Below are 25,221 nucleotides of genomic sequence, written 5' to 3'. Positions count from 1 at the left end.
TTGCCTCGCCTGGTTTACAAACTACTTCTCTGATGGAGTTCAGTATGTCAAATCGTAGGCCTGTTGTCCGGACCTCTGGCAGTCTCTTTGGGTGTGCCACAGGGTTCAATTCTTGGGCCGAATCTCTTCTCTGTATACATCAATGATGTTTCTCTTGCTGCTGGTGATTCTCTGATCCACCTCTACACAGACGACACCATTCTGTATACTTCTGGCCTCTCTTTGTACACTGTGTTAACTAACCTCCAGATGAGCTTCAATGCCATACAACTCTCCTTCCGTGGCCTCCAACTGCTCTTAAACGCAGGTAAAACTAAATGCATGCTATTCAATCAATCACTGCCCGCACCTCCTCGGCCGTCCAGCATCACTACTCTGGACGGCTCTGACTTAGAATACGTGGACAACTACAAATACCTGGGTGTCTGGTTAGACTGTAAGCTCTCCTTCCAGACTCACATTAAGCATCTCCAATCCAAAATTAAATCTAGAATCGGCTTCCTATATCGCAACAAAGCATCCTTCACTCATGCTGCCAAACACACCCTCGTAAAACTGACCATCCTACCGATCCTCGACTTCGGTGATGTCATCTATAAAATAGCCTCCAACACTCTACTCAACAAACTGGATGCAGTCTATCACAGTGCCATCCGTTTTGTCACCAAAGCCCCATACACTACCCATCATTGCGACCTGTACGCTCACAGCTCACAGATCACTGCACCTGTACATAGCCCATTTGTAAACAGCCCATATATCTACCTACCTCATCCCCATACAGTATTTATTTATTTATCTTGCTCCTTTGCACCCCAGTATCTCTACTTGCACATTCATCTTCTGCACATCTACCATTCCAGTGTTTAATTGCTATATTGTAATTACTTTGCCACCATGGCCTATTTATTACCTTAACTTACCTCATTTGCACTCACTGTATATAGACTTTTAGTTTTCTTTTGTTCTACTGTATTTTTGACTGTATGTTTTGTTTATTCCATGTGTAACTCTGTGTTGTTGTATGTGTCGAATTGCTATGCTTTCTCTTGGCCAGGTCGCAGTTGCAAATGAGAACTTGTTCTCAACTAGCCTACCTGGTTAAATAAAGGTGAAATAAATAAATAAAATAAAATTGACAAGAGGTCGAAGGAGAATTACAAGAATCGTGCAAGCTAACAGTCAGGCCACAAACAGGCATATAATGAAGCAGTACATCAGTGGTGTGCAGAACCACATCTCGGAACGTACAACTTGTCAGCCCTTGTCACGGATGGGCTATTTCAGTGGACGACCATACCGGTTTCCACTCCTATCAGCTAAAAACAAGAATGAGCGGCTCCAGTGGGCACGAGATCACCAAAACTGGAGGAGTGGAAAAACATAGCCTGGTCCGACGAATTCCGCTTCCTGTTGCATCATGCTGATGGCAGAGTCAGGATTTGGCATAAGCAACATGAGTCCATGGCCCCATCCTGCCAGGTGTCAACGGTACAGGCTGGTGGTGTAATGGTGTAGGGAATATTTCCTGGCACACATTAGGTCCGTGATACCAATTGAGCAATGTTCCAATGCCCCAAAGAATTAAGGCTGTTCTGGAGGCAAAGAGATCCGACACAGTACTAGATGTGTGTACCTAATAAACTGTCCACTGAGTGTATGTATAGCCAATCTGTATTATGTCCACATAACTGGTGGCGCAGCACGCACTTCAGATACCTAGCAATCAAGAGATTGTGAGTTGAATTCCCAAGTAATGTTCAGTCCAAAGTTATCCAGGGAATATTGACACAATGTTCTAAAAACATTCTGGGGGATTAACTGGGAACTAGATAAAAACTTGCAAGGGACCATCTGTTTAAATTGAAGTAATATCAATGATGCATTTTAAAGTAAAATATTCTCAATGACATTAGACATTTGGGATTTCACGTGCTCAAATGTTGTCACGTATAGTATCATGTTAAAATTTTACACACACACACACACGCACACACATACTAGACAGGCACAATCACATATCACAAACAGTTGCCTAAGAATGGCGTGCAGTAGAAGGTTTACTGTAGTAAGCAACATTGATGAATTTCATTGGGAAAAGATTCAACATAATATCATTAGTATAATATACAAACCTGCTTATACACAGATTATGATGCATCTCAGATTAATCCAGCAGATTGATTCAACCTACTCAAGCAGTATAATTTAAGCTGTTGAATTGAATGTGAATTGCATGACATTTACCTCTATTGACTTTTTTGGATCATTCTTTATAGGCCTAATTAATTGCAATAACACTTTGCCATTCCGTCACAGAAACACAACACTGAACATTCATTTTTCCACAACATACAGTAGAATGAATAACCTCGAAGACGACCTATAAGGTATTGATAATAGAAAACCAATAACGTCTACTAGTCACAGGTCATTTCTCATAGTTTACTATTTCTTCAACCAATATTTCTAAATTTGAGATCCCTGTAGCCGAGCATTAAAACCTCTTCATTGGACAGGCAGGCACACATAGCGCTCTTGAAAACAGAAAATCAATCCTAAAATGATTTCTTTATATTCTTTCAGGGTGCGTTTAGGTTACATTATAGCTCATCATATTTTCAGATTGACAGGGAGGGGAAGTGCGGCTAGGTCTTTAGTCTCTTCATACTCTGGCGCTAAAACGCCAGCATACTGATTGATGCTATGAACCTACGGTGAATGGTTCTTAGGAACCTGGACATTTAAATCGAGGCCTTGGGATTCTGTTTGGAGCTCTAGTCAATCTATTGTTGGGTTTGACTTTTTTCATTTTGTATTTTATTTTTAGGGGGTTTGACTTTGATGGGTTTGCATTGATCGGCTATAGACAATCCATTGAGGGGTTTTTGATTGATGTTTGGCTATTTTTCTAATTAATTGTTAAAAGTGAAAAGCATAGTGGCTTGATAGTGAAACGATTGCTTTCATTTCGGTCAGTACAAAGTAATTTGAAATACACACATTCGAGACTGGAAATTCAAATGGCTGTTAGCCTGGTCATTGGGCAAAAGCATACTTGATTCAATAGATTTCAAGCTACTGTAAGAGGTAGCCAGAATGTGATGTCATCTTATGCTGCTCTCTCTTTCTGCAGGGGAACTATTGATCTCTGTATAACGCCCTGTTTATACATGGTCCTAACATGTGTCCTTTGTCCTGATCTTGTCCACATTCTTATTGTGCCCACATTTTTAGACAGGTGTAGGCAATCAAAAGACACATTTTGATTTGATTGTGATCAGATCTTCCTGCCCACAACTAAAGGTAGTCAGGCACACAAGTGTGGACAGATCTGGACAGTGATACTATTTAAATCATCATTATACCACCCTGTAAAATCCTTGACAGTTTGCACCATTGTTCATCAATTATGTGTGAAATAATTGACTTGTGGCATCAATATGTGTGATAATACATTTTATTTTATTCGCAGCCGAGCGGAAATGGAGGAAAACTCGCCTCCCTGCGGACCTGGCATCCTTTCACTCACTCCTCTCTACATTCTCCTCTTCTGTCTCTGCTGCTAAAGCCACTTTCTACCACTCTAAATTCCAAGCATCTGCCTCTAACCCTAGGAAGCTCTTTGCTACCTTCTCCTCCCTCCTGAATCCTCCTCCCCCTCCCCCCCCCCTCCTCCCTCTCTGCGGATGACTTCGTCAACCATTTTGAAAAGAAGGTTGACGATATCCGATCCTCGTTTGCTAAGTCAAACGACACCGCTGGTCCTGCTCACACTGCCCTACCCTGTGCTTTGACCTCTTTCTCCCCTCTCTCTCCAGATGAAATCTCGCGTCTTGTGACGGCCGGCCGCCCAACAACCTGCCCACTTGACCCTATCCCCTCCTCTCTTCTCCAGACCATTTCCGGAGACCTTCTCCCCTTCCTCACCTCGCTCATCAACTCATCCTTGACCGCTGGCTACGTCCCTTCCGTCTTCAAGAGAGTGAGAGTTGCACCCCTTCTGAAAAAACCTACACTCGATCCCTCCGATGTCAACAACTACAGACCAGTATCCCTTCTTTCTTTTCTCTCCAAAACTCTTGAACGTGTCGTCCTTGGCCAGCTCTCCTGCTATCTCTCTCAGAATGACCTTCTTGATCCTAATCAGTCAGGTTTCAAGACTGGGCATTCAACTGAGACTGCTCTTCTCTGTGTCACGGAGGCTCTCCGCACTGCTAAAGCTAACTCTCTCTCCTCTGCTCTCATCCTTCTAGACCTATCTGCTGCCTTTGATACTGTGAACCATCAGATCCTCCTCTCCACCCTCTCCGAGTTGGGCCCACGCTTGGATTGCGTCCTACCTGACAGGTCGCTCCTACCAGGTGGCGTGGCGAGAATCTGTCTCCGCACCATGCGCTCTCACCACTGGTGTCCCCCAGGGCTCTGTTCTAGGCCCTCTCCTATTCTCGCTATACACCAAGTCACTTGGCTCTGTCATATCCTCACATGGTCTCTCCTATCATTGCTATGCAGACGACACACAATTAATCTTCTCCTTTCCCCCTTCTGATAACCAGGCGGCGAATCGCATCTCTGCATGTCTGTCAGACATATCAGTGTGGATGACGGATCACCAGCTCAAGCTGAATCTCGGCAAGACGGAGCTGCTCTTCCTCCCGGGGAAAGACTGCCCGTTCCATGATCTCGCCATCACGGTTGACAACTCCCTTGTGTCCTCCTCCCAGAGTGCTAAGAACCTTGGCGTGATCCTGGACAACACCCTGTCGTTCTCCACTAACATCAAGGCGGTGACCCGATCCTGTAGGTTCATGCTCTACAACATTCGCAGAGTACGACCCTGCCTCACACAGGAAGCGGCGCAGGTCCTAATCCAGGCACTTGTCATCTCCCGTCTGGATTACTGCAACTCGCTGTTGGCTGGGCTCCCTGCCTGTGCCATTAAACCCCTACAACTCATCCAGAACGCCGCAGCCCGTCTGGTGTTCAACCTTCCCAAGTTCTCTCACGTCACCCCGCTCCTCCGCTCTCTCCACTGGCTTCCAGTTGAAGCTCGCATCCACTACAAGACCATGGTGATTGCCTACGGAGCTGTGAAGGGAACGGCACCTCCATACCTTCAGGCTCTGATCAGGCCCTACACCCAAACAAGGGCACTGCGTTCATCCACCACTGGCCTGCTGGCCCCCCTACCTCTGAGGAAGCACAGTTCCCGCTCAGCCCAGTCAAAACTGTTCGCTGCTCTGGCACCCCAATGGTGGAACAAGCTCCCTCACGACGCCAGGACAGCGGAGTCAATCACCACCTTCCGGAGACACCTGAAACCCCACCTCTTTAAGGAATACCTAGGATAGGATAAAGTAATCCTTCTAACCCCCCCCCCCCCTTAAAAGATTTAGATGCACTATTGTAAAGTGGTTGTTCCACTGGATATCATAAGGTGAATGCACCATTTTGTAAGTCGCTCTGGATAAGAGCGTCTGCTAAATGACTTAAATGTAATGTAAATGTAAATTTTGAAAGAATATATGTCAAATAACTTGCATACAGGGAGGGACCAGCAAATCTGGTCACATTGATGAGACAGTGGACAGATAAGAGACACCTTATAATACAATGTGTAGACACGTCTGAAAATGTGTGCACAATCAGAATCTGGACAAGATCAGGACACAGGACACATAATAGAACCAGGTATAAATAAGGCTTAAAAGACCACAACATCCCATAAAAGCATTGCAGGAAAGCAGCCAGGACATGCATACGAATATCCTAAAGTGGTTATGGTGCACAATGCTTTTAAAGGGCTGCATTTCTCAACGTCAGGATTCAGAGACAGTAAAGTAACCTGAGACAGGGAGGGAAAATTACTGGCCCGGCACAATGCGCCCTGGGAGTGTCCCGTGTCCATCTTAAACTGGAGCCACTGCTAGTGTATTGTATGCACACAATGGTGGTGGGAGGAAAAAGGCTGAGATACTGTAATTATCAAATCCCAGTGTGGCTTCATCATCATACTGTGTGGGGATTTAGCTTAAATAGGTTCTGTGGATGCTTTGAAGATGGAGCACCTGTTGAAATATTTTGAGAGCTATTGAGAATGTACGTATAAACTCAAGAATTTGCTTATATTCATTTTTAATACATTTAAATTATGGCAGCCACCTGTTCAGTCTTAAGAATTAAGCATGCTTCACTCACATTATACAGTTGACAAGTAGGCTATGCTTAATTAGGATCTCCGCTCAATTTCTCTAACACAGGTTAAATGCATAATTACATTAACTCAGTATAAAAAGGCAGGACATAAGGAACTCTTGGTATGTTTGTTTCCCTCTGGTTTCTTTTCACCCCAGAGACTCCCAATTGGAGATTTTGACTGTCAGTTATTTCACTTTTACATCTTGTTATCTTTGACAAGATTTTGTCATTCAAGATAAGTAAAATACACACTGAGAGCAAAACAAAATGTTTGAAAAATGTCCTTGCTAAACTGAGAAATACCTTGAAGTTTGCTTTTCAGTCTCCTATTATTCCATCAGAAAATATGGCTTTAGCCTACGTAAGCTATCAACAGATACATGTATAGTCTACGATATCAGACCATTCTTACCTGTAAAACACCAATCACACAGTTGAGTTTCATATAAATATTTATTGCAGAGGAGGTATTTTTATGTACATGCTATCACAATATAACACAATATAAATCTACCAAATATTCCCATATACGGATGCTATAAGCTTGTCATAGAGCAATAAGTATAACAAGCACATAATACAGTGGGTAATGGTACAGTATCACTCACTAAACAACTTGTAACAGTCCATAAAAGATACCGTTTTTTTTTGTTCTATTAAGGGCAGTGAAACATTGGTCCTACGAATTTCTTGATATCATGCAGAAGCCACGAGAGCAATAGTTACAACGTTACAGCATTGAGTAGTAGTAGTAGTAGTGTTTCCCAATCAGTGACTTGGTTTGGTCACAAGAGAAGTCAGGTTAAATCAAACAAGCTTACGAACGGAAATCACCCATGGTTAAAAAGTAAAATCATGAGTTCGAAGAATAGTAACAGGACACAATATTCATGTTGAAAAGGTTACAGGTAACAATGGATTTTAAGTCATCATTATGTTCAAGAACTGAAGTATGTAGGACATACTGCAACACAATGACCATTTCCAGAGAGACTGACAAAATAGACACAGATTGATACACTTTGTTACAAATCCATGAGCTGATTCAACTGCCACAAGGTACTGATACATATATCATTGAAGGTTATATGTATCTAATGTGACTGTTAAGACCTGTGTGATGTTCATTTTTGTTATTGGTACTTAACAGCACTTTCACGCCATTTGAGAGGTATGAAGACACCCAATTATGAATGGTATAAAACATAATATCCTTTTAGCTTCGAGAGGTGTTTGTAGTGATCTTACAGTGGCTGAAATGACCAGGTATCATATCCTCAAGAGCCAATGGGTTCATCTTATTAGTGTTTGAGGGGATACTGTTGGCTAGGGGCAGGCTAGGTCCCTGGGATTGTCTGAAGTTGGCATTTAAGAGCAGATATTACAATATATGTGATGGTTGATATGATTAGTTCATACATATCATCAAGGTCCATCAAACCATTACAATCAAACTACGCAGGGTGACATTTCCTTTCAGACACTATTCCAGCTGCCCATTAAGCAAAGCCTGTGACAAATCTCAATCTCATGCTCTAAGGCTGATAGTGTGGGTTTGACGTATTTCAGACGTGGCCCCGTGAGGTCAATGGTAGATATAATTCTCTGTGGAGGGAGACAGAAGTAAGACACATCATCTAAATCATGTTTTATAGAGTCTGGCTGTGGAGTAGCTATATTCTGATATACTATGCCTGTTTGGTTGTTAAACTAAATCAAGTGAAATATTATAAAGAGATAATAAAAGCATAAACAATATTGTTTGAGAATTATTTTGCTTTTGAAAACAAGTTCAATCTACTTGTTCCGCATGTTAAGTTACTGAGCAAAAATAAGATCATGTAAGAATTTGAATGAAGCAGAAATGTGATTACCTGATCGCATTCATGATCACATGTACAGGCATCATACCATACAGTAATCCATGCCAACTGTAACAAACAACTATGATAGCTGTACAGGAATCATTACCAATGACAACATTCAACGCAGTCCAAAATACCATCTAATTTATGAGTACACTGTTACATTAATGTTATATTGATATATTATTTCCATTACATTACTTTTCATCAGATGTTTCTAGAAACCAGTGTGGTTACTAAACTACAATAAATTATTATTGTGATGTAGCTATTTTGTAACTCAGATATTCCTGTAAACGTTCATCTTTAATTGATGCATGAAAGCAAAATTATTTTTTGCTTGCTCAAAGAATTGAAGCTTTCGGAAACATTAGACATAAAGTGTGAATAATGAATAATACTTTTGAATATGAATAATGAAAACCAGGTGTGAATTTATTCTGCCAAGAATTTGTAGAGACAGTGTTAAGCAAAAGTCCTAAGACAATAAAACGAGCATTATACTTCAAACACTAGAAATATACTGTATGTATAAAAATGCTAAAACTATCACAAACACAGGTATATGTTCTATCCAGAAAGAGGAACAATTCGACACACATTAACGCCATAATGCCTCTCCCCATTGTATCATTTCAACTCTCAATGTGCTTTTGGGAATGCAAAAGCTTAAAGGATGAGCTAATGCTTTTCTAAAAGTGAAAAAAACATGCTGAAGTATTAATAACATAAATTAATTATTATTTGCTTCAGTTGACAAACCATTTGGATCCCACCCCTCTCGTTACCTCACTGTGCATGCTGTTTATATAATACACCTTCACAGAATGCTGAAGAACAATCCCTGTTCCACTCAGGACTTTATACAGACTGAAAGAAGACAGTTGTAGTTAGTTAGGCACATACAGTAATACATTTCTGCAGACTTGGAAGCATTAGACATTGCTGAAAACTAAAGGAAATCTAAAAACTCAGCAATTTAAACATGGATGTACACGTGGTGACTTGCTAGAACCATGAGGCTGAATAAAGTATGTGATGAAAAACATTTTCCCTAAGGTTTTCGCTAAAGTGCTATAAGCTGATTCCCTCACTAGCAGCGCCTTGGTTTGGGCACACAAAAGTTATTAAGTTGTTTGTCATGACACGATTCTTGTGAGTTCTTCCACTATTTTGTTAAAGATGTTCCCTATATCTTTGGCATTCTATTATTTGTTCAACAAGCCACTCTGACTTTAAACATAGACGTGGTAGTTCATGCTCAACAACTAGTACATTTCAGTTAATAAAACCTGCAGGAGAACATCTATTTACATAATATCGATTAACCTTGTATTCTAAGTGTGCCATGTTAGTGTGTGGAGGGCTTTTTATGACCGATTAAAAGAAGATACATATAAAAAAAATGCAAATGTCCACTCATAAAACATTGCACATAAAGTGAATTGGAAGTTGCATAATTGTACGACTAAGATTTATCATTCAGAATACTCTGTAAGAATCTGGAATGCTTAATATGATTTTGTTGCTTTATTTTTGTAAGTTTATAAATTTTCACACAAAAAAAGACAAAACGGGGGAAAATATTGGAAAGGAAGGCAACTTGTGCAACTTGATATTTTTGTCGAAGTCACCATATTCATAGTAAAAGTCTATATTTGAGGACTCTAAAGTGGAAAACAATGTATACAACAACAACTACATTTTTAGTTGTCCATAAATGTTGATTTATGTCAGGCCTTTTTCCCTGCAGTACTGTCGTCAAAGTCCCAAGGACATACATCAGCCTTTTTCCCGCCACTTACAACCCCCCCTTTGGGATTTGGATTACTCTGTTTCGCTGCAGAAGTACCCTTGTCTGTTCCTTTTTTCTCTGATGCATCCTCATAATCCCACGGACAGACTTCAACCGGCTTCCCTTTAACTGCTCCAACATTTGCACTTTTCCGTTTTTCTACCATTGGCACTTCCTGACTACTCTCCACTTCCCAAGGGCACACCTCCGTCATTTTGGATTGGCTCATATGTTTCTCTGTGGATTTACTTTTGTCCTTGGCTTTCGCTCTAAAGTTGTCATCGTCAGTGTATTTTGCCTTCTCTTTCTCCTTCTCAAAAGTTCTTGTGAAAGGTGTGCCCTTCTTTTTGGAGGGGAATTCCTTTGTTTTGGAAACTGTAGTAGGACTAGGAGTTTTCTCAGAATTGGGAGACATCGCTGGGGTGCCATAATCCCAGGGACAGACGTCAACCTTTGTAACTGGCTGGAGGAGAGAGCTGCCTGGTGATTTGCAGGGTGGTTCTGACAGAGCACCTTTCCCTTTGCTCTCCACTAGAGTAGTACACTTGTTGTGCCTAGTCTTGTCAGGTGAACAAGCTACCTCAGCCATCTTGGCAGGCTCCTCTTCAAAGACCCAAGGGCATACGTCAACCTTCTTTTTAGAGCTATCTGCTGCAGGTGGAGGCTGGTTAGACTGGATATTCTTAGCAGGTTGAGGAACCTGACTGGAGGATTGTGGCTTGGATCCCTCCACTGGGGCTTTGCTTTCACCTCCATCCTCCCAAGGGCATATGTCTGCTCGCTGGATGTCTTTAGAATGCCGGGAGCTTGTGGAGGACTGGTCACTACCTTTCTGCTTTTGCTGTTGGGGCTTGACCCCCTTGGTTCCATTTCCATGGACTGTGGTGGTTTCCTCGGGTGCTATGGAGACATGCTTCTGGATCTTGTTCTCAGAAGGTGTTGGCAGGTCCTCTACTTCCCAAGGACACACCTCTGTGAGGTCTTGTATTTCCTTGGCCTTCAATGGGTCGGAGCAGATGGTTGGCTGGCTGCCACTCACCTGCTGCTTCATGATCCCAGTTTTCGCTGCAGTCTGCTTGTACTCCACCGACTGGCTACCGATCATGTGGGGATAGCAATCGTCTTCTGATTCTGGACTTTCCTTGGTTTCTTTAGTGTTCTGTTGGATCTTCTTGCTGCTGTCTTCAACAGTCTGTGTCTTCCCTCCTGTCAAGCCCAAGGTCTTCTCTTTGGCGCTGGCGATGACGCTCAGTGACTTCTGTAGCATGGACGTTCTTGGGTGGATGGGCTTCTTGTCTTGTGTCAGGTTATGAGCACTGGCCGACTTGCAGACCAAGGGAACGTTCTCAGTCAATTCGCTCACAGCATCAATCTTCTCATTGGACTTCTTCTTGACCAGCTTTTTGCCCATCAGGGTGTCTATAAGGGATCCCTCAGTGGTCATAACCTCCATCTTGTCAGTAGCAGAGCTGCTGGAGTCCTCGCTCTGGTCGCGGACATGGTCGTAGCTACTGTGCGACTTCTTCAGGGTGAAGACCTTGCTCTTCAGGGACTCCTCTTTGGCAGGCTTCCCCAGATGAGAGGGGTCGAAGGGGTTCTTCCTCAAGACGCAGATGCTGTTGCGATTGCTCCCATGATCGCCCCCTTCCTTGTCTTCACGGCTGCACTGCCGGTGTACCGTCTCTGGGATCTCCGTAATGCGTCTCATCAAGGAACGACCCAGTCCCTTCTTGGAGCTGCGCTTCTTCTGTAGGTGAGGGTTGTTGGCCAACATCTTCTTCCTCTTGTAGATCTCCAACTGGGAGTACAGTTTCTTCAGCTCCTCCTGGACATTTATTGAAAACACATAATGACAAGAATAAGACAAAAAAAATATAGTTATTAAAATGAATTAATATGACTAATAGTGATCTGGGCCCGGTTTCCCGATAGCGATGCAGTGTTTCAAGTGTTTTAACGATGCATCAATTGTATACAGAACATGCACATTTGAATTTGAAACACAAACAGTGCTTAAACTACGGACAGTGCTTCAACGATGTACTACAGTGTATAACATGCTCTTTGACATAAATAAAAGACAGGTTTTGGACAGTATGAAAGATGCAATAGGCAGAAATCGCTCCGCCATTTCCTGGTTGCTAAAACTGTAATAGTTCATCTAATTTCAGTTTATGTGAAAAAACAAGCAGTCGTTGTATAGAGAATCATTGTACCATCTAAACTGCTGTGAAACATATTTTCCATAACCATTTTCTTTCAGCTGTTTAAAGTTGGTGTACAAAACCGAAAAGATGAAAAAATGAAACCTAAGCATGGGTAGCATACAAATAGCGCGCATATAATAGATCTACCACTTCTTAGACTTGGTTTCAATGCGAATGACAGATCTATAACTCAACATCTATGTGCATTTGGTCGGGTCGCCCAAAAAGGTTACATATTGCCGCTTTAAATAAGGAAACTGGAGTGTGCTTTATTGTTAGGTCTGAATAGCCTTGAGCATTGGTCTTGAATTTAATGTATTGACTGCTCTCTCAAGCAGGATTTTAGGAGATCTTATCTCTCGCTCTGATAAATAGACTTGGACAATGTGCTCAAGTCTTAGTCAAGAGAATTCTTCAGCTCTAACAAACAAACGGAAACCTCTGCACACGTTGATACGTTTTTCCCCAAAGACTGTTGCTAGACCTTACGTCTGCAAAAATCATTATTTTTGCCACAGTCAAAGGACAAGGATTCAAAACGTACTGTATCAACAAGGTTATGCAATTGAATGAGAGAATTTATTTAAAAAATGGAAAGGGAAAGTTGCTCACCCGGATGTCCTCCGGATCCAGACTGTGTTCGCTCCAGGCTGATGTTATGCTGCTGTTGAGGTAAGATCCAGAGCGACCCATGTCCAATTCATCCTCATAGGCCTCAGAGGCAATATCATCTCTCATGTGAGTACCATGAAACAGAAACTGTAGTCGACAAAAAAGAGTGCAATGACTTAGTTTGATTTGGTTTCGATGTATAATAGCAAAGTAATGCTATGCTCAGAATGAGAGGTTTACCTTGGGGACAATCATTAGCCCCAGAGTGACAGTTACAGTCAGGTGGGTGTGAGCAAACCATAGTAGCAGCATCCAGTCTGGGTGGAGCTCAGGTGCAAGAGTAAACCTGTACAGAGAGAGAGAGAGAAAGAGAACAAGAGAGAGAGAAACAGAGAGAGAAATAGAGAGAGAAACAGAGAGAGAAATAGAGAGAAAGAGAGAGAAAGAGAGAGAAATTTAGAAATAGAGAGCAAGAGAAAGAGAGCGAGAGAAAGTGAAATAGCAAGAGAGAACGAGAGAGAATGAGAGAGAGAGAGAGAGAGAGTGAAAGAGAACGAAAGAGAAAGAGAAAAATAGTGAGAGAAAGAGAAATAGTGAGAGAGAACGATAGACAGAGAGAGAGAATGAGAGAGAGAGAAAGATAAAGAGAGAGTGAATTAGTGAGTGTGAGAGAGAGAATGACAGAGAGAGAGCGAGAGAGAGAGAAAAAGAGAGAGATGGCAAGCAAAAAAAAAGTTTTTTAATTGAGTGTGAAAATGTACAAAAACAGAACTGTAATAAAAAACACATTACAAGACATACAGTAGGACCCGGTTCTATATTTAGCAGAGGTTGTGTTGGGTTACAGATGAGATTCCCATTTGAATAATGCTATGCAGAGTCATTAATCATAGAGCTCATTGAGAAATCCACAGAGGGTTGGCATCTGCCTCACTGACAGTTTGCAGAGAAGAAATTGGGCCTGTTAGTTACAGTACACAATGTCACCGTTAGCATGTTTTTATTCGATAGCTGATCCATACATGTAATATTTAATAGATTGTGGCAGGCAGTGTTATTTCTTTCTAGCTGTAAACCTAACCCATAAACAAAAATTAATTGGCAGGAACATTATAGCGTGACAGAAAAAACTGCTGATTCTAAGCATCACACTAAACACATAATGCATGTTGCAGAATTTAAGTGAATGACAGTGGTTTTTGTGTACTGTATCAATAACAAATGTATTTTTGTGCTGCAGTAAACCTCTCAGACACAGACAGTGTGAGAGACATAGACAGGATATAAGATGTTCATTTTAAACCAAACTCTGTCTGGGCATGAACATATTTCATTCCACTGCTTGGAGTGGTTTATCCATGCTGATTACTGCCTCAGTAATCCATTTCCCATCAGGGAGATTGTCTTCACCTTGGATTGTTACAGTATAGGACACTGATTCGCTCTGATTTAGAAGAAGCAGCTTGTTAACTTCCCACTGGGCACACACTGGTTGAATCAACGTTGTTTCCATGTCATTTCAATGAAACGACGTGGAACCAACATAGAATAGAGGTTGAATTTATGTCTGTGTCCAGTGGGTTCCTTGCTGAACTGTATTAAAAAAGGCATTTTGAGGCAGCAACAAAATTGATTACAGATCCACTGCACATCTATTTTCAACTGACTTCTGGACTGACGATCAAGGAGAAAACATACTAACAGTTTCCAGAGTGACCAAAATGTAATAGTGGAATAGTGCTTTAATTGCAGTAGCTAGTGTTGTAATTCAGCTTGGTCTCATTAGACATAACATAGTACATGTAAATCCGGGACACTGAAATGAGTGTGATACTGAATGTTAAGTTTGGTATGGTTACATAAGACAGAAGGTTACTTAAGGCAAAAACTAAAACTTTTAAACTACTTAGCATGTTAGATAATCCTTCCCCTAACACTAACCTTTACCCTTTTAGCTAACCTTCACCTACCCCTAATCTTAAACATTTAACCAAACTCCTAACCTTAACCCTAACCCCTAACCAAGCTAACGTTAGCCCGCTAGCTAACATTAGCATTAGCCACCTAGCTAACATTAGCCACAACAAATTTGAATTCGTAACATATCATACGTTTTTCAAATTCGTAACATATGGTACATTTAGCAAATTAGTAACATATTGTACGTTTAGCAAATTCGTAACATATCATACAAAATGGATGATGGATATCCACAAGTTAATACAAATCATACGAAATGTAACATATCATACTAAATGGAGTGTCCTCGGATTTACGTACAGAATAATACCAAATGCTCTGAGACCAGGTAGAGTGATAAGGAGGCATGTTCTGTCACACAGTAATTTAACCACTTGAAAGCCTACATCCCAGTAAATGGCATCCAGCAGGCTCATTACTTGGCAGGAGTTGGTAAATTGTTATTTAATGTACAGTTAAAGTTGTGGTAGCTAAAAACAATGAGGGGAGGCTAAGGTCTAGAGAGAACGGGTGGTACATTTTCAAGAGTGTTTCCCAAAACACCTCATTAAGAAAACATTCAATAAAATCATTGGTAGAGCTTAGAGTAAATTTGTGGATTATGAAATAATCACAAATAATGATCTGAACACTTAGAACAGAGAGTTCGCTAATTGCCCCTACAGATGCCACAGGAAGTCTCCTTGACTTAACTGGCCACAGTGGGACCACATGCAGGTTCTATGAGTAACAGCCATAGATTGTGTTAGCTCTAACAAGCCCATGCGGTACTCCCTGGTGACAAGCTCTCAGCATTTCCCAAACAGACAAGACACATTTTTGCATTTACGTTGGGCCTCGTCTTGCTTTTAGCTGCTGAAACCATCCCAATGCCATAACAGAAGTCGAACGCCACCATAAACACACGCTGGCTGTCAAATTTCCAGCTACTACAGGTAGCCTAGCTCTTAGAGTGTTGGGCCAGCAACTGAAAGGTCACTAGTTTAAATCCTTGAGCTGACAAGGTGAAAAATATGTTGATGTGCCCTTGAGCAATGCACTTAACCCTAATTGTTTCAGGGTTGCCGTTGATAATGGCTGGTATTGACCCCACTCTAAGGGTGTCTCAGGGGGAGTTGGGATATGCAAAAAACACATTTCCACAGAACAAACATAACAGACCGGTTAAAAGGTAAACCTCCATGCCTTCCCATCCTATTTGTGGCAAACATTGGCGGGGCAATTTTTCTGTCATTCCTGTTAACGTCTAACTGAAATGATGCTGCCAATAGCTCTGAATATCTATGGTGTGTCAAAACATAAATCATGTTGACGTGCCTAATGACTGAATAATCTGATGTAGCTGAGCTCTCAATAAGTAGGATTCCAACTGGGAATGGGTTTGGTGGTGTCAGCTGAAACGGCGCAACATCTAATTTAGGATGTCTAGTACTTGATACATAGGCTACATGGAAAGAAGAGGGTAGTCTTGGAGACAATAACAAAACTCCCCTTTGAAACGCATAGAGATACTAAACTTGTGGCTCATTGGATATCGTTGCAAATTGGTGGACAGCAATAGGCAAGGCAACAGTGAGTGACAAGGAAGTGTCAGATTGTTTACATATAAAACATATTAAAGTCCACAATGTGTAATATTCAATGCATATACTTATCTCTAAATATAGCTAAATATGACAAAAATAAACACACATCCACGCTGTCATATCTCTCCCCACCACAGGTTGGGATCTACCTAATAACATGGAAGATGGCAGACAGGACGAGCTCGTTGTGGAGGGCGATGGCCATGTAACGGGGCTCATGGAAGGCCGACGGCACCGTCCTCACGGTGTAGCACAGATACACTCCCCACAGCAGGAACAGGAACTCCGCTGTGGGACAAACATGAAGAAGGACATAGAGAACTTCAACACAATGGGAGCTATATAGCTACTGTAGGAAAGGCATTCAAGCGTAAATCAGCAGTAGCAATAATAACAAGGCCCTCTCCCCGCCCCTATTTCGGTAAAAAGCTGAGTTATGGAGCCGAAGAAACGTAACCACAGTCAAATTCATAGATAGAGCTATGGATGCAAGGACTGACATCCGTGCTATGAAAATTATAGTTTTAAGCATTTTTTGACACTATATAGTGTTTGTTTATATGTACTTTGTTTACAAACATTGGAGTGAAACAAGCTTATAATATGAGTTCTGGTGGGATACAACAGTTAACTAAACTCATGAGACATTGATAAGGTATATTCTTCAAAATGTGGCAACTGCTGATTGTCCTTTAAAATAGATAGATTGAATACTTGATATATACCCTGGGGGAAAGACATAAGAGTAACAACAAGCTATACATACACAAAGCCTGTGCATCATGCGTGGAATGCAAAGGAATGGGAGGTTTCACCCTTAAATGCTCCCCTCCTCACCTTAGCAGTATTACTATCAACATCGGCCACCCATGCACTCCACAGTTGACTGATTTCATGGACTCAGGGCAATATAGATTGTCTAACACTGGCATGTTGAAAAATGACATGTTCAATAAATGCAATGAAAATGCAAACCTGCTCCTACTGGCTGTATTCTCTAGACACTCCATGACTTGTCCAAGGTTTTCTATATCTTCCCCAACCCGCCTTGTTTTCTGGGTGTAGCTTAGCCGGCTTGACAGCAATAAACGTCTGCCGTTCCCATGAATAGTTGTCACCATTATTTTAACATTCACGTTGCTTGTCTGCATGAATGGAAGTGCTCCAAGGTCTGACAGAGGCCTATAGTACGTGCCTTACACAGCAGGATAAACACTATTGAGTGCCATAGCTCACTCAAAATGCCATTTGTTATGTTTATCTAAGGACTAAGATCCATCAAGAGCTCTGACAGGCTGTAATCTACCATGGCCCTGGGTAGATATTTAGGTCTACATCAATAAACAACAACACAAAATGGCCGCCCTGTGTGTCCTACTGTATAGTTGAGTCGTTCCGCGAAATGAGTCCCTTTAGGGTAGTGTAACTCACCTTATTTTAACATTCTGTCATAACGAGCACATATTCAACTTAATAAGTAAAATAAAAAAATGACTATAGTAAGTGTCTAATAAGTGCCAAATAAAGTCATAGGGTTGACCGTAACAGGGTTGATGATTTAATCTTAAATCAGCCATGAATCCCCTTGTTATAGAGGGAATGCAAGCTTGTTGTGTGCAACAGGGAGGGGCAATTGAATGTACAGCTTCACAAAAAAAATGTATGCGTTAAAACATTTCTAGTCTGTCTATCTATGGGTAACAGGGTTGATGTGTTATGCTCGGCCCGCTCAGTTTTTCACCACAAAACACAAGAAAATGTCCATAAAAGAGTTGAATCAGCTCACCTGCTTTTAGATTATGCTTTGACTATTACAGTGCCTTCAGAAAGTATTCCCACCCCTTAACTTTTTCCACATTTTATTTTGTTACAAGGTGGGATTAAAATGGATTGAATTGTAATTTTTTTTTGTCAACGATATACATAGAATACTCTCTAATGTCAAAGTGGAAGAAAAATTGTAACATTTGTAAAAAAAATAAAATATATATATATATATATATATATATATATATATATACACTACCGTTCAAACGTTTGGGGTCACTTAGAAATGTCCTTGATTTTGAAAGAAAAACTTTTTTTTTTGTCCATTAAAATAACATCAAATACAGTGTAGACATTGTTAAAGTTGTATTGTAGCTGGAAATGGCTGATTTTTAATGGAATATCTACATAGGCGTACAGAGGCCCATTATCAGCAACCGTCACTCCTGTGTTCCAATTGCACATTGTGTTAGCTAATCCAAGTTTATCATTTTAAAAGGCTAATTGATCATTAGAAAAACCTTTTGCAATTATGTTAGCACAGCTGAAAACTGTTGTCCTGATTAAAGAAGCAATACAACTGGCCTTCTTTATACTAGTTGAGTATCTGGAGCATCAGCATTTGTGGGTTTGATTACAGGCTCAAAATGGCCAGAAACAAATAACTTTCTTCTGAAAGTTGTCAGTCTATTCTTGTTCTGAGAAATGAAGGCTATTCCATGCGAGAAATTGCCAAGAAACGGAAGAGCTCGTACACCGCTGTGTACTACTCCCTTCACAGAACAGTGCAAACTGGCTCTAACTAGAATAGAAAGAAGAGTGGAGGCCCCGGTGCACAACTGTGCAAGAGAACAAGTACATTAGTGTCTAGTTTGAGAAACAGCCGCCTCACAAGTCCTCAACTGGCAGCTTCATTAAATAGTACCCGCAAACACCAGTCTCAACATCAACAGTGAAGAGGCGACTCCGGGATGTTGGCTTTCTCGGCAGAGTTGCAAAGAAAAAGCCATATCTCAGACTGGCCAATAAAATTAAAAGATTAAGATGGGCAAAAGAACACAGATACTGGACAGAGGAACTCTGCCTAGAAGGCCAGCATCCCAGAGTCGCCTGTTCACTGTTGTACTTGAGACTATAAAATAAACACTAATATATCTTGAATACATAAGTATTCAACCCCCTGAGTTAATACATGTTAGAATCCCCTTTGGCAGCGATTACAGCTATGAGTCTTTCTGGGTAAGTCTAAGAGCTTTGCACACCTGGATTGTACAATATTCGCACATTATTCTTTTAAAATGTCTTCAAGCTCTGTCAAGTTCCTCTTGTCAAAAATAATATCCCAAATGCCCCAGGGCAGTCATTGGGGACATTGCCTTGTGTAGGGCGCTGTCTTTCGAATGGGATATTAAACGGGTGTCCTGACTCTCTGTGGTCACTAAAGATCCCATGGCACTTATCGTAAGAGTAGGGGTGTTAACCCCGGTGACCTGGCTAAATTCCCCCCTCTGGCCCTCATACCATCATGGCCAACTTATCGTCCCCAGCTTCCAATTGGCTCATTCATCCCCCTCCTCTCCCCTGGAACTATTCCCCACTTCGTTGCTGTAAAGGAGAATATGTTCACAGTCAATTTACCTGCTAAAATAAGGGTTAAATAAGTTAATTTCTAGACACCATTTTCAAGTCCTGCCATAGATTTTCAAGCCGATTTAAGTAAAAACTTTAACTAGGCCACTCAGCAACATTCAATGTCGTCATGGTAAGCAACTGCAGTGTATATTTGGCCTTTTGTTTAAAGTTATTGTCATAATGAAATGTGAATTTGTTTCCCAATGTCTGTTGGATAGCAGACTGAACCAGGTTTCTCTTTAGGATATTGCTGTGCTTAGCTCTATTCTGTTTTTTTCCCCAAAAAAACTCCCTAGTCCTTGCCATTGACAAGCATACTTATAAAAGCATACCCATAACATGATGCAGCCACAACCATGCTTGAAAATATGAAGAGGGGTACTCAGTGATTCAGTGGGGGAAAAAAGTATTTGATCCCGTGTTGATTTTGTACGTTTGCCCACTTACAAAGAAATGATCAGTCTATAATTTTAATAATAGGTTTATTTGAACAGTGAGAGACAGAATAACAACAAAAAAATCCAGAAAAACGCATGTCAAAAATGTTATAAAATGATTTGCATTTTAATGAGGGAAATAAGTATTTGACCCCTCTGCAAAACATGACTTAGTACTTGGTGGAAAAAGCCTTGTTGACAATCACAGAGGTCAGACGTTTGTAGTTGGCCACCAGGTTCGCACACATCTCAGGAGGGATTTTGTCCCACTCCTCTTTGCAGATCCTCTCCAAGTCATTAAGGTTTCGAGGCTGACGTTTAGCAACTCGAACCTTCAGCTCCCTCCACAGATTTTCTATGGGATTAAGGTCTGGAGACTGGCTAGGCCACTCCAGGACCTTAATGTGCTTCTTCTTGAGCCACTCCTTTGTTGCCTTGGCCGTGTGTTTTGGGTCATTGTCATGCTGGAACACCCATCCACGACCCATTTTCAATGCCCTGGCTGAGGGAAGGAGGTTCTCACCCAAGATTAGACGGTACATGGCCCCGTCCATCGTCCCTTTGATGCGGTGAAGTTGTCCTGTCCCCTTAGCAGAAAAATACCTCCAAAGCATAATGTTTCCACCTCCATGTTTGACAGTGGAGATGGTGTTCTTGGGGTCATAGGCAGCATTCCTCCTCCTCCAAACACGGCGAGTTGAGTTGATGTCAAAGAGCTCCATTTTGGTCTCATCTGACCACAACACTTTCAACAGTTGTCCTCTGAGTCATTCAGATGTTCATTGGCAAACTTCAGATGGGCATGTATATGTATTCTTGAGCAGGGGGACCTTGCGGGCGCTGCAGGATTTCAGTCCTTCACGTGTTACTGCAGTGTGTTACCAATTGTTTTCTTGGTGACTATGGTCCCAGCTGCCTTGAGATCATTGACAAGATCCCCCCGTGTAGTTCTGGGCTGATTCCTCACCGTTCTCATGATCATTGCAACTCCACGAGGTGAGATCTTGCATGGAGCCCCAGGCCGAGGGAGATTGACAGGTCTTTTGTGTTTCTTCCATTTGCGAATAATCGCACCAAATGTTGTCACCTTCTCACCAAGCTGGTTGGCGATGGTCTTGTAGCCCATTCCACCCTTGTGTAGGTCTACAATCTTGTCCCTGACATCCTTGGAGAGCTCTTTGGTCTTGGCCATGGTGGAGAGTTTGGAATCTGATTGATTGATTGCTTCTGTGGACAGGTGTCTTTTTTACAGGTAACAAGCTGCAGTTAGGAGCACTCCCTTTAAGAGTGTGCTCCTAATCTCAGCTCGTTACCTATGTAAAAGACACCTGGGAGCCAGAAATCTTTCTAATTGAGAGGGGGTCAAGTACTTATTTCCCTCATTAAAATGCAAATCAATTTATAACATTTTTGACATGCGTTTTTCTGGATATTTTTGTTGTTATTCTGTCTCTCACTGTTCAAATAAACCTACCATTAAAATTATAGACTGATCCTTTCTTTGTCAGTGGGCAAATGTACAAAATCAGCAGGGATCAAATACTTTTTCCCCCACTGTATGTTGTGTTGGATTTGCCCCAAACATAATGCTTTGTATTCGAGACATAAAGTGCATTTCTTTGCCATGTTTTTTGCAGTTTTACTTCAGTGCCTTATTACACACAGAACGTATGTTTTGGAATATTTTTATTCTGTACAAGCTATTTTTATTTTCACTCTGTTGTTTATGGTTAGTATTGTGGAGTAACTTCAATGTTGTTGATCCATCCTCAGCTTTCTCTTATCACAGCCATTAAACTCTGTCACTGTTGTAAAGTCACCATTTGGATCATGGTGAAATCCCTGAGCAGTTTCCTTCCTCTCCGGCAACTGAGGAAGGATGCCTGTATCTTTGTAGTGACTGGGTGCATTGATACACCATCCGAAGTGTAATTAATACCTTCACCATGCTCAAAGGGATATTCAATGTCAGTATTTTTTTTCTCCATCTACTAATAGGTGCCCATCTTTGTGAGGTATTGGAAAACCTCCCTGGTCGTTGAATTTGTGTTTGAAATTCACTGCTCGACTGAGGGACCCTTCACTGCTCGAATGAGGTAGTCATTCAAAAGCATGTTAAACAGCATTACTGCATAGAGTAAGTCCAGGCAACTTATTATGTGACTTGTTAAGCACATTTTTACTCCTGAATTTAGGTTTGCCATAAGAAAGAGGTTGAATACTTTTTGACTCAAGACATTTCAGCTTTTCATTTTTTTATATTTTTTAAATATTTGTTAAAATGTAAAATAACATGATTCCACTTTTGACATTATGGGGTATTGTGTGTAGGCCAGTGATACACAATCTCATTTTAATCCATTATAAATGCAGGCTTTAACCCAACAAAATGTGGGAAAAGTCAAGGGGTGGGGATACTTTCTGAAGGCACTGTAGATGTCATATCAAATCAAATTTTATTTGTCACATGCGCCGAATACAACAGGTGTATACCTTACTGTGAAATGCTTACAAGCCCTTAACCAACAATGCAGTTCAAGAAAGAGTGTTAATGAAACATTTACTAAATAAACCAAGGTAAAAAAATAATTCAATCAATCAAAAAGTAACCCAAGAAATGTACATAACAATAACGATGCTTTATACAGGGGGTACCGGTAGAGAGGGAATGTGCGGGGGTAGAGGTTAGTCGAGGTAATTTGTAAAGTGAATATATGGGGGGGGGGGGGGGGGGGGGGGGTCAATGTCAATAGTCTGGTTGGCAATTTGATTAGATGTTCAGCAGTCTTATGGCTTGGGGCTAGAAGCTGCTAAGGATCCTTTTGGTCCAAGATTTGACAATCCAGTACCGCTTGCTGTGCGGTAGCAGAGAGAATTTGTAGGCCTTCCTATGACACCGCCTAGTATATATAGCCTAGATGTCAAGAAGCCTGGCCCCAGTGATGTACTGGGCCGTACGAACTACCCTCTGTAGTGCCTTACGGTCAAAGGCCAATGTAATCAAAGGCAAATGTCAAATCAAATAACATATTATTAGTCACATGCACCGAATACAACAGTGAAATGCTTACTTACGAGCCCCTAACCAACAATGCAGTTTCAAAAAAATATGAATAAGAATAAGAAATAAAAGTAACAAGTGATAAAAGAGACTAAAGATGCCAAGCTTTTAGAGACAGGTGAGTGGACCAGATATAAGTAATCAGATACGTCATCAGAGCACGCAACAAAACATTGAACTGTCTACACTCGGTTTGCTGTTTATATTAAAACATTTTCATTAAATCGATTTTAATCCGAACAAAAGTTTTGTTGCTAAGGATTCCACAACGCGGTTAGCCTTTACGGCTGGGACTGCAAGTTTGTGTTCCTTTTTTGCGTGGATTCCGCAAATGCTAGCTGGCTGTACTACACCTGCCAACACCTGTCGTCGTCGTGGGAAAGACTCATTGTTATCTTTTCGTAAAACAACTAGTTGCAGTAAAGAGCCAATCTGGATACTAAGGAGATCCTGAGGGAAATCGACGAGTACCAACAGCTTTACGCTATGGAGGAACAACATACTCCATCATGGAAAGATCCGACGACCTCACAAAATAACTTTAACCCGACAAAAAAAAGAAAAACAGATTAATCTACAGACACGGACTATTTACTTCCCATTGAGGTAGAGGCTAGTGCTCTGGCTGGAATCCATGCAACACTAGAAAAGTTGTGTGAGGAGGTAGCAGGGCTGAGGGGGAGTTTGGAGTTCAGCCAGAGTGAAATTCTCATGCTCCAAAGAGAAAACAAGACACTCACAGCCAAGGTAAAAATCCACGATTCCAACATGGATTGTCTACTCAGGGAAAACAGGGTGATGAAGGAGTCGCTACTAGACATACAAAGTCATAGCATGCGTGAAAATCATATTTATTCTGAGATTCCTGAGGACGCATCCAATAATCCAGAGGGCGCAATCAGAGAATTCATGCAATCCGCATTGAAACTTCCTATAGAGACTGTTAGTAAGGTGGCTTTCCACCGAGTACACAGACTTGGAGCTCGGAGCAACAAGACCAAGGGTCCCCGCCGATCATCGCAAAATTTGAACACTACCAACAAAAGGAGCTGATCAAAAGCAGGGGAAGGGAGCTTAAAGGGATGAAATTCGGTCTCAATGACCAATTTCCAAGGGAGATAAACGAACATTGTAAGAGACTGTATCCGGTACAAAGATAACAAAGGGAGAATGGTAGACGTGCCTTTATCATTGTGGATAAACTCTTTATAGATGGACAGCTATTCTGAGACAGCTCCATAACACCGCGGCTGTACTAAATTCTATGGGACTTCAGGTTACGAAAAAAAAAGAAGGTATGGGAACTGTAAAAATATCAGAACATTATGAAGTGGATATGAACACATGTACTCAATTACATGCTTGCTTACACATACAGACTTATACATACACACACACACCTGATCTCGCTCTCTTCTCTCACTCTCTCTTTCTCTCTTTTCTCTTCTCTCCCTCTCTCTATTGTCGAGAACAGCTTTATAATTGAATGTGTTTATTGTTTGTCTGTCTTTTTTATGTATTTGTCTACAAGTTTATATATGGTTACAACAAACAAGGGGAAGATATCAGAATAGGGGCATTGGAGAATAATAACATATTGTACGGAATACATTTGTACTGTAGTGAAGCCGTCTCTAGAGTAATGCAAGGTCTCTTTCATGGTCATGTGAAACGTTAATTGCTATGGAAATGCTGGGATGTGTTTTTCAATTATGTTAAAGGTAATTATGATGCAACTATGATGGTGATACGATATGGATTACAATTATCATCATGAATATTAAGGCTATACGCACTACATGTTACACACATAGACACTCAACCATGCAAATTGGCAGTTATTATTTATTTAGACATCACACATTGTAGTCTTATACAGACATCGTACACACTCACTATATCACATCCAATATCATACACATCAACCTACTCAGATATGCTACACAAATAATATCTTGTCTCAATTTTCTAACATCTGTGGCATTGGCTAACAGGCAAACAGGCAAGGGAATAAAACAAATATTGCTAGAACCTATTTCTTGAATTCTAAATATCAGACATTTGAAAGCTCTAGTTTT

General features: G+C 41.1%; 1 protein-coding gene across 1 annotated transcript in view; it reads right to left on the bottom strand.

The window, feature by feature from the left end:
* Positions 1-6,635: 6,635 nt before the first annotated feature.
* gpr158a (G protein-coupled receptor 158a) overlaps positions 6,636-25,221 on the bottom strand; it is a 102,613-nt gene continuing 84,027 nt past the window's right edge. Inside the window, exons 8-11 of the mRNA XM_014181001.3 lie at positions 16,396-16,534; positions 12,921-13,026; positions 12,681-12,827; positions 6,636-11,686 (exon numbers count right to left, since the gene is read on the bottom strand). Of these exons, the coding sequence (XP_014036476.2) occupies positions 9,800-11,686; positions 12,681-12,827; positions 12,921-13,026; positions 16,396-16,534 (2,279 nt within the window). The 3' untranslated portion in view covers positions 6,636-9,799. The remainder of the gene's footprint in view (positions 11,687-12,680; positions 12,828-12,920; positions 13,027-16,395; positions 16,535-25,221) is intronic.

This window comes from Salmo salar, chromosome 29, assembly GCF_965601325.2.
Source record: "Salmo salar chromosome 29, fSalSal1, whole genome shotgun sequence".
Classification (NCBI taxonomy): Eukaryota; Metazoa; Chordata; class Actinopteri; order Salmoniformes; family Salmonidae; genus Salmo; species Salmo salar.
Note: the sequence above shows the minus strand (reverse complement) of the source record. Positions and strands in the feature narration are given on the sequence as shown.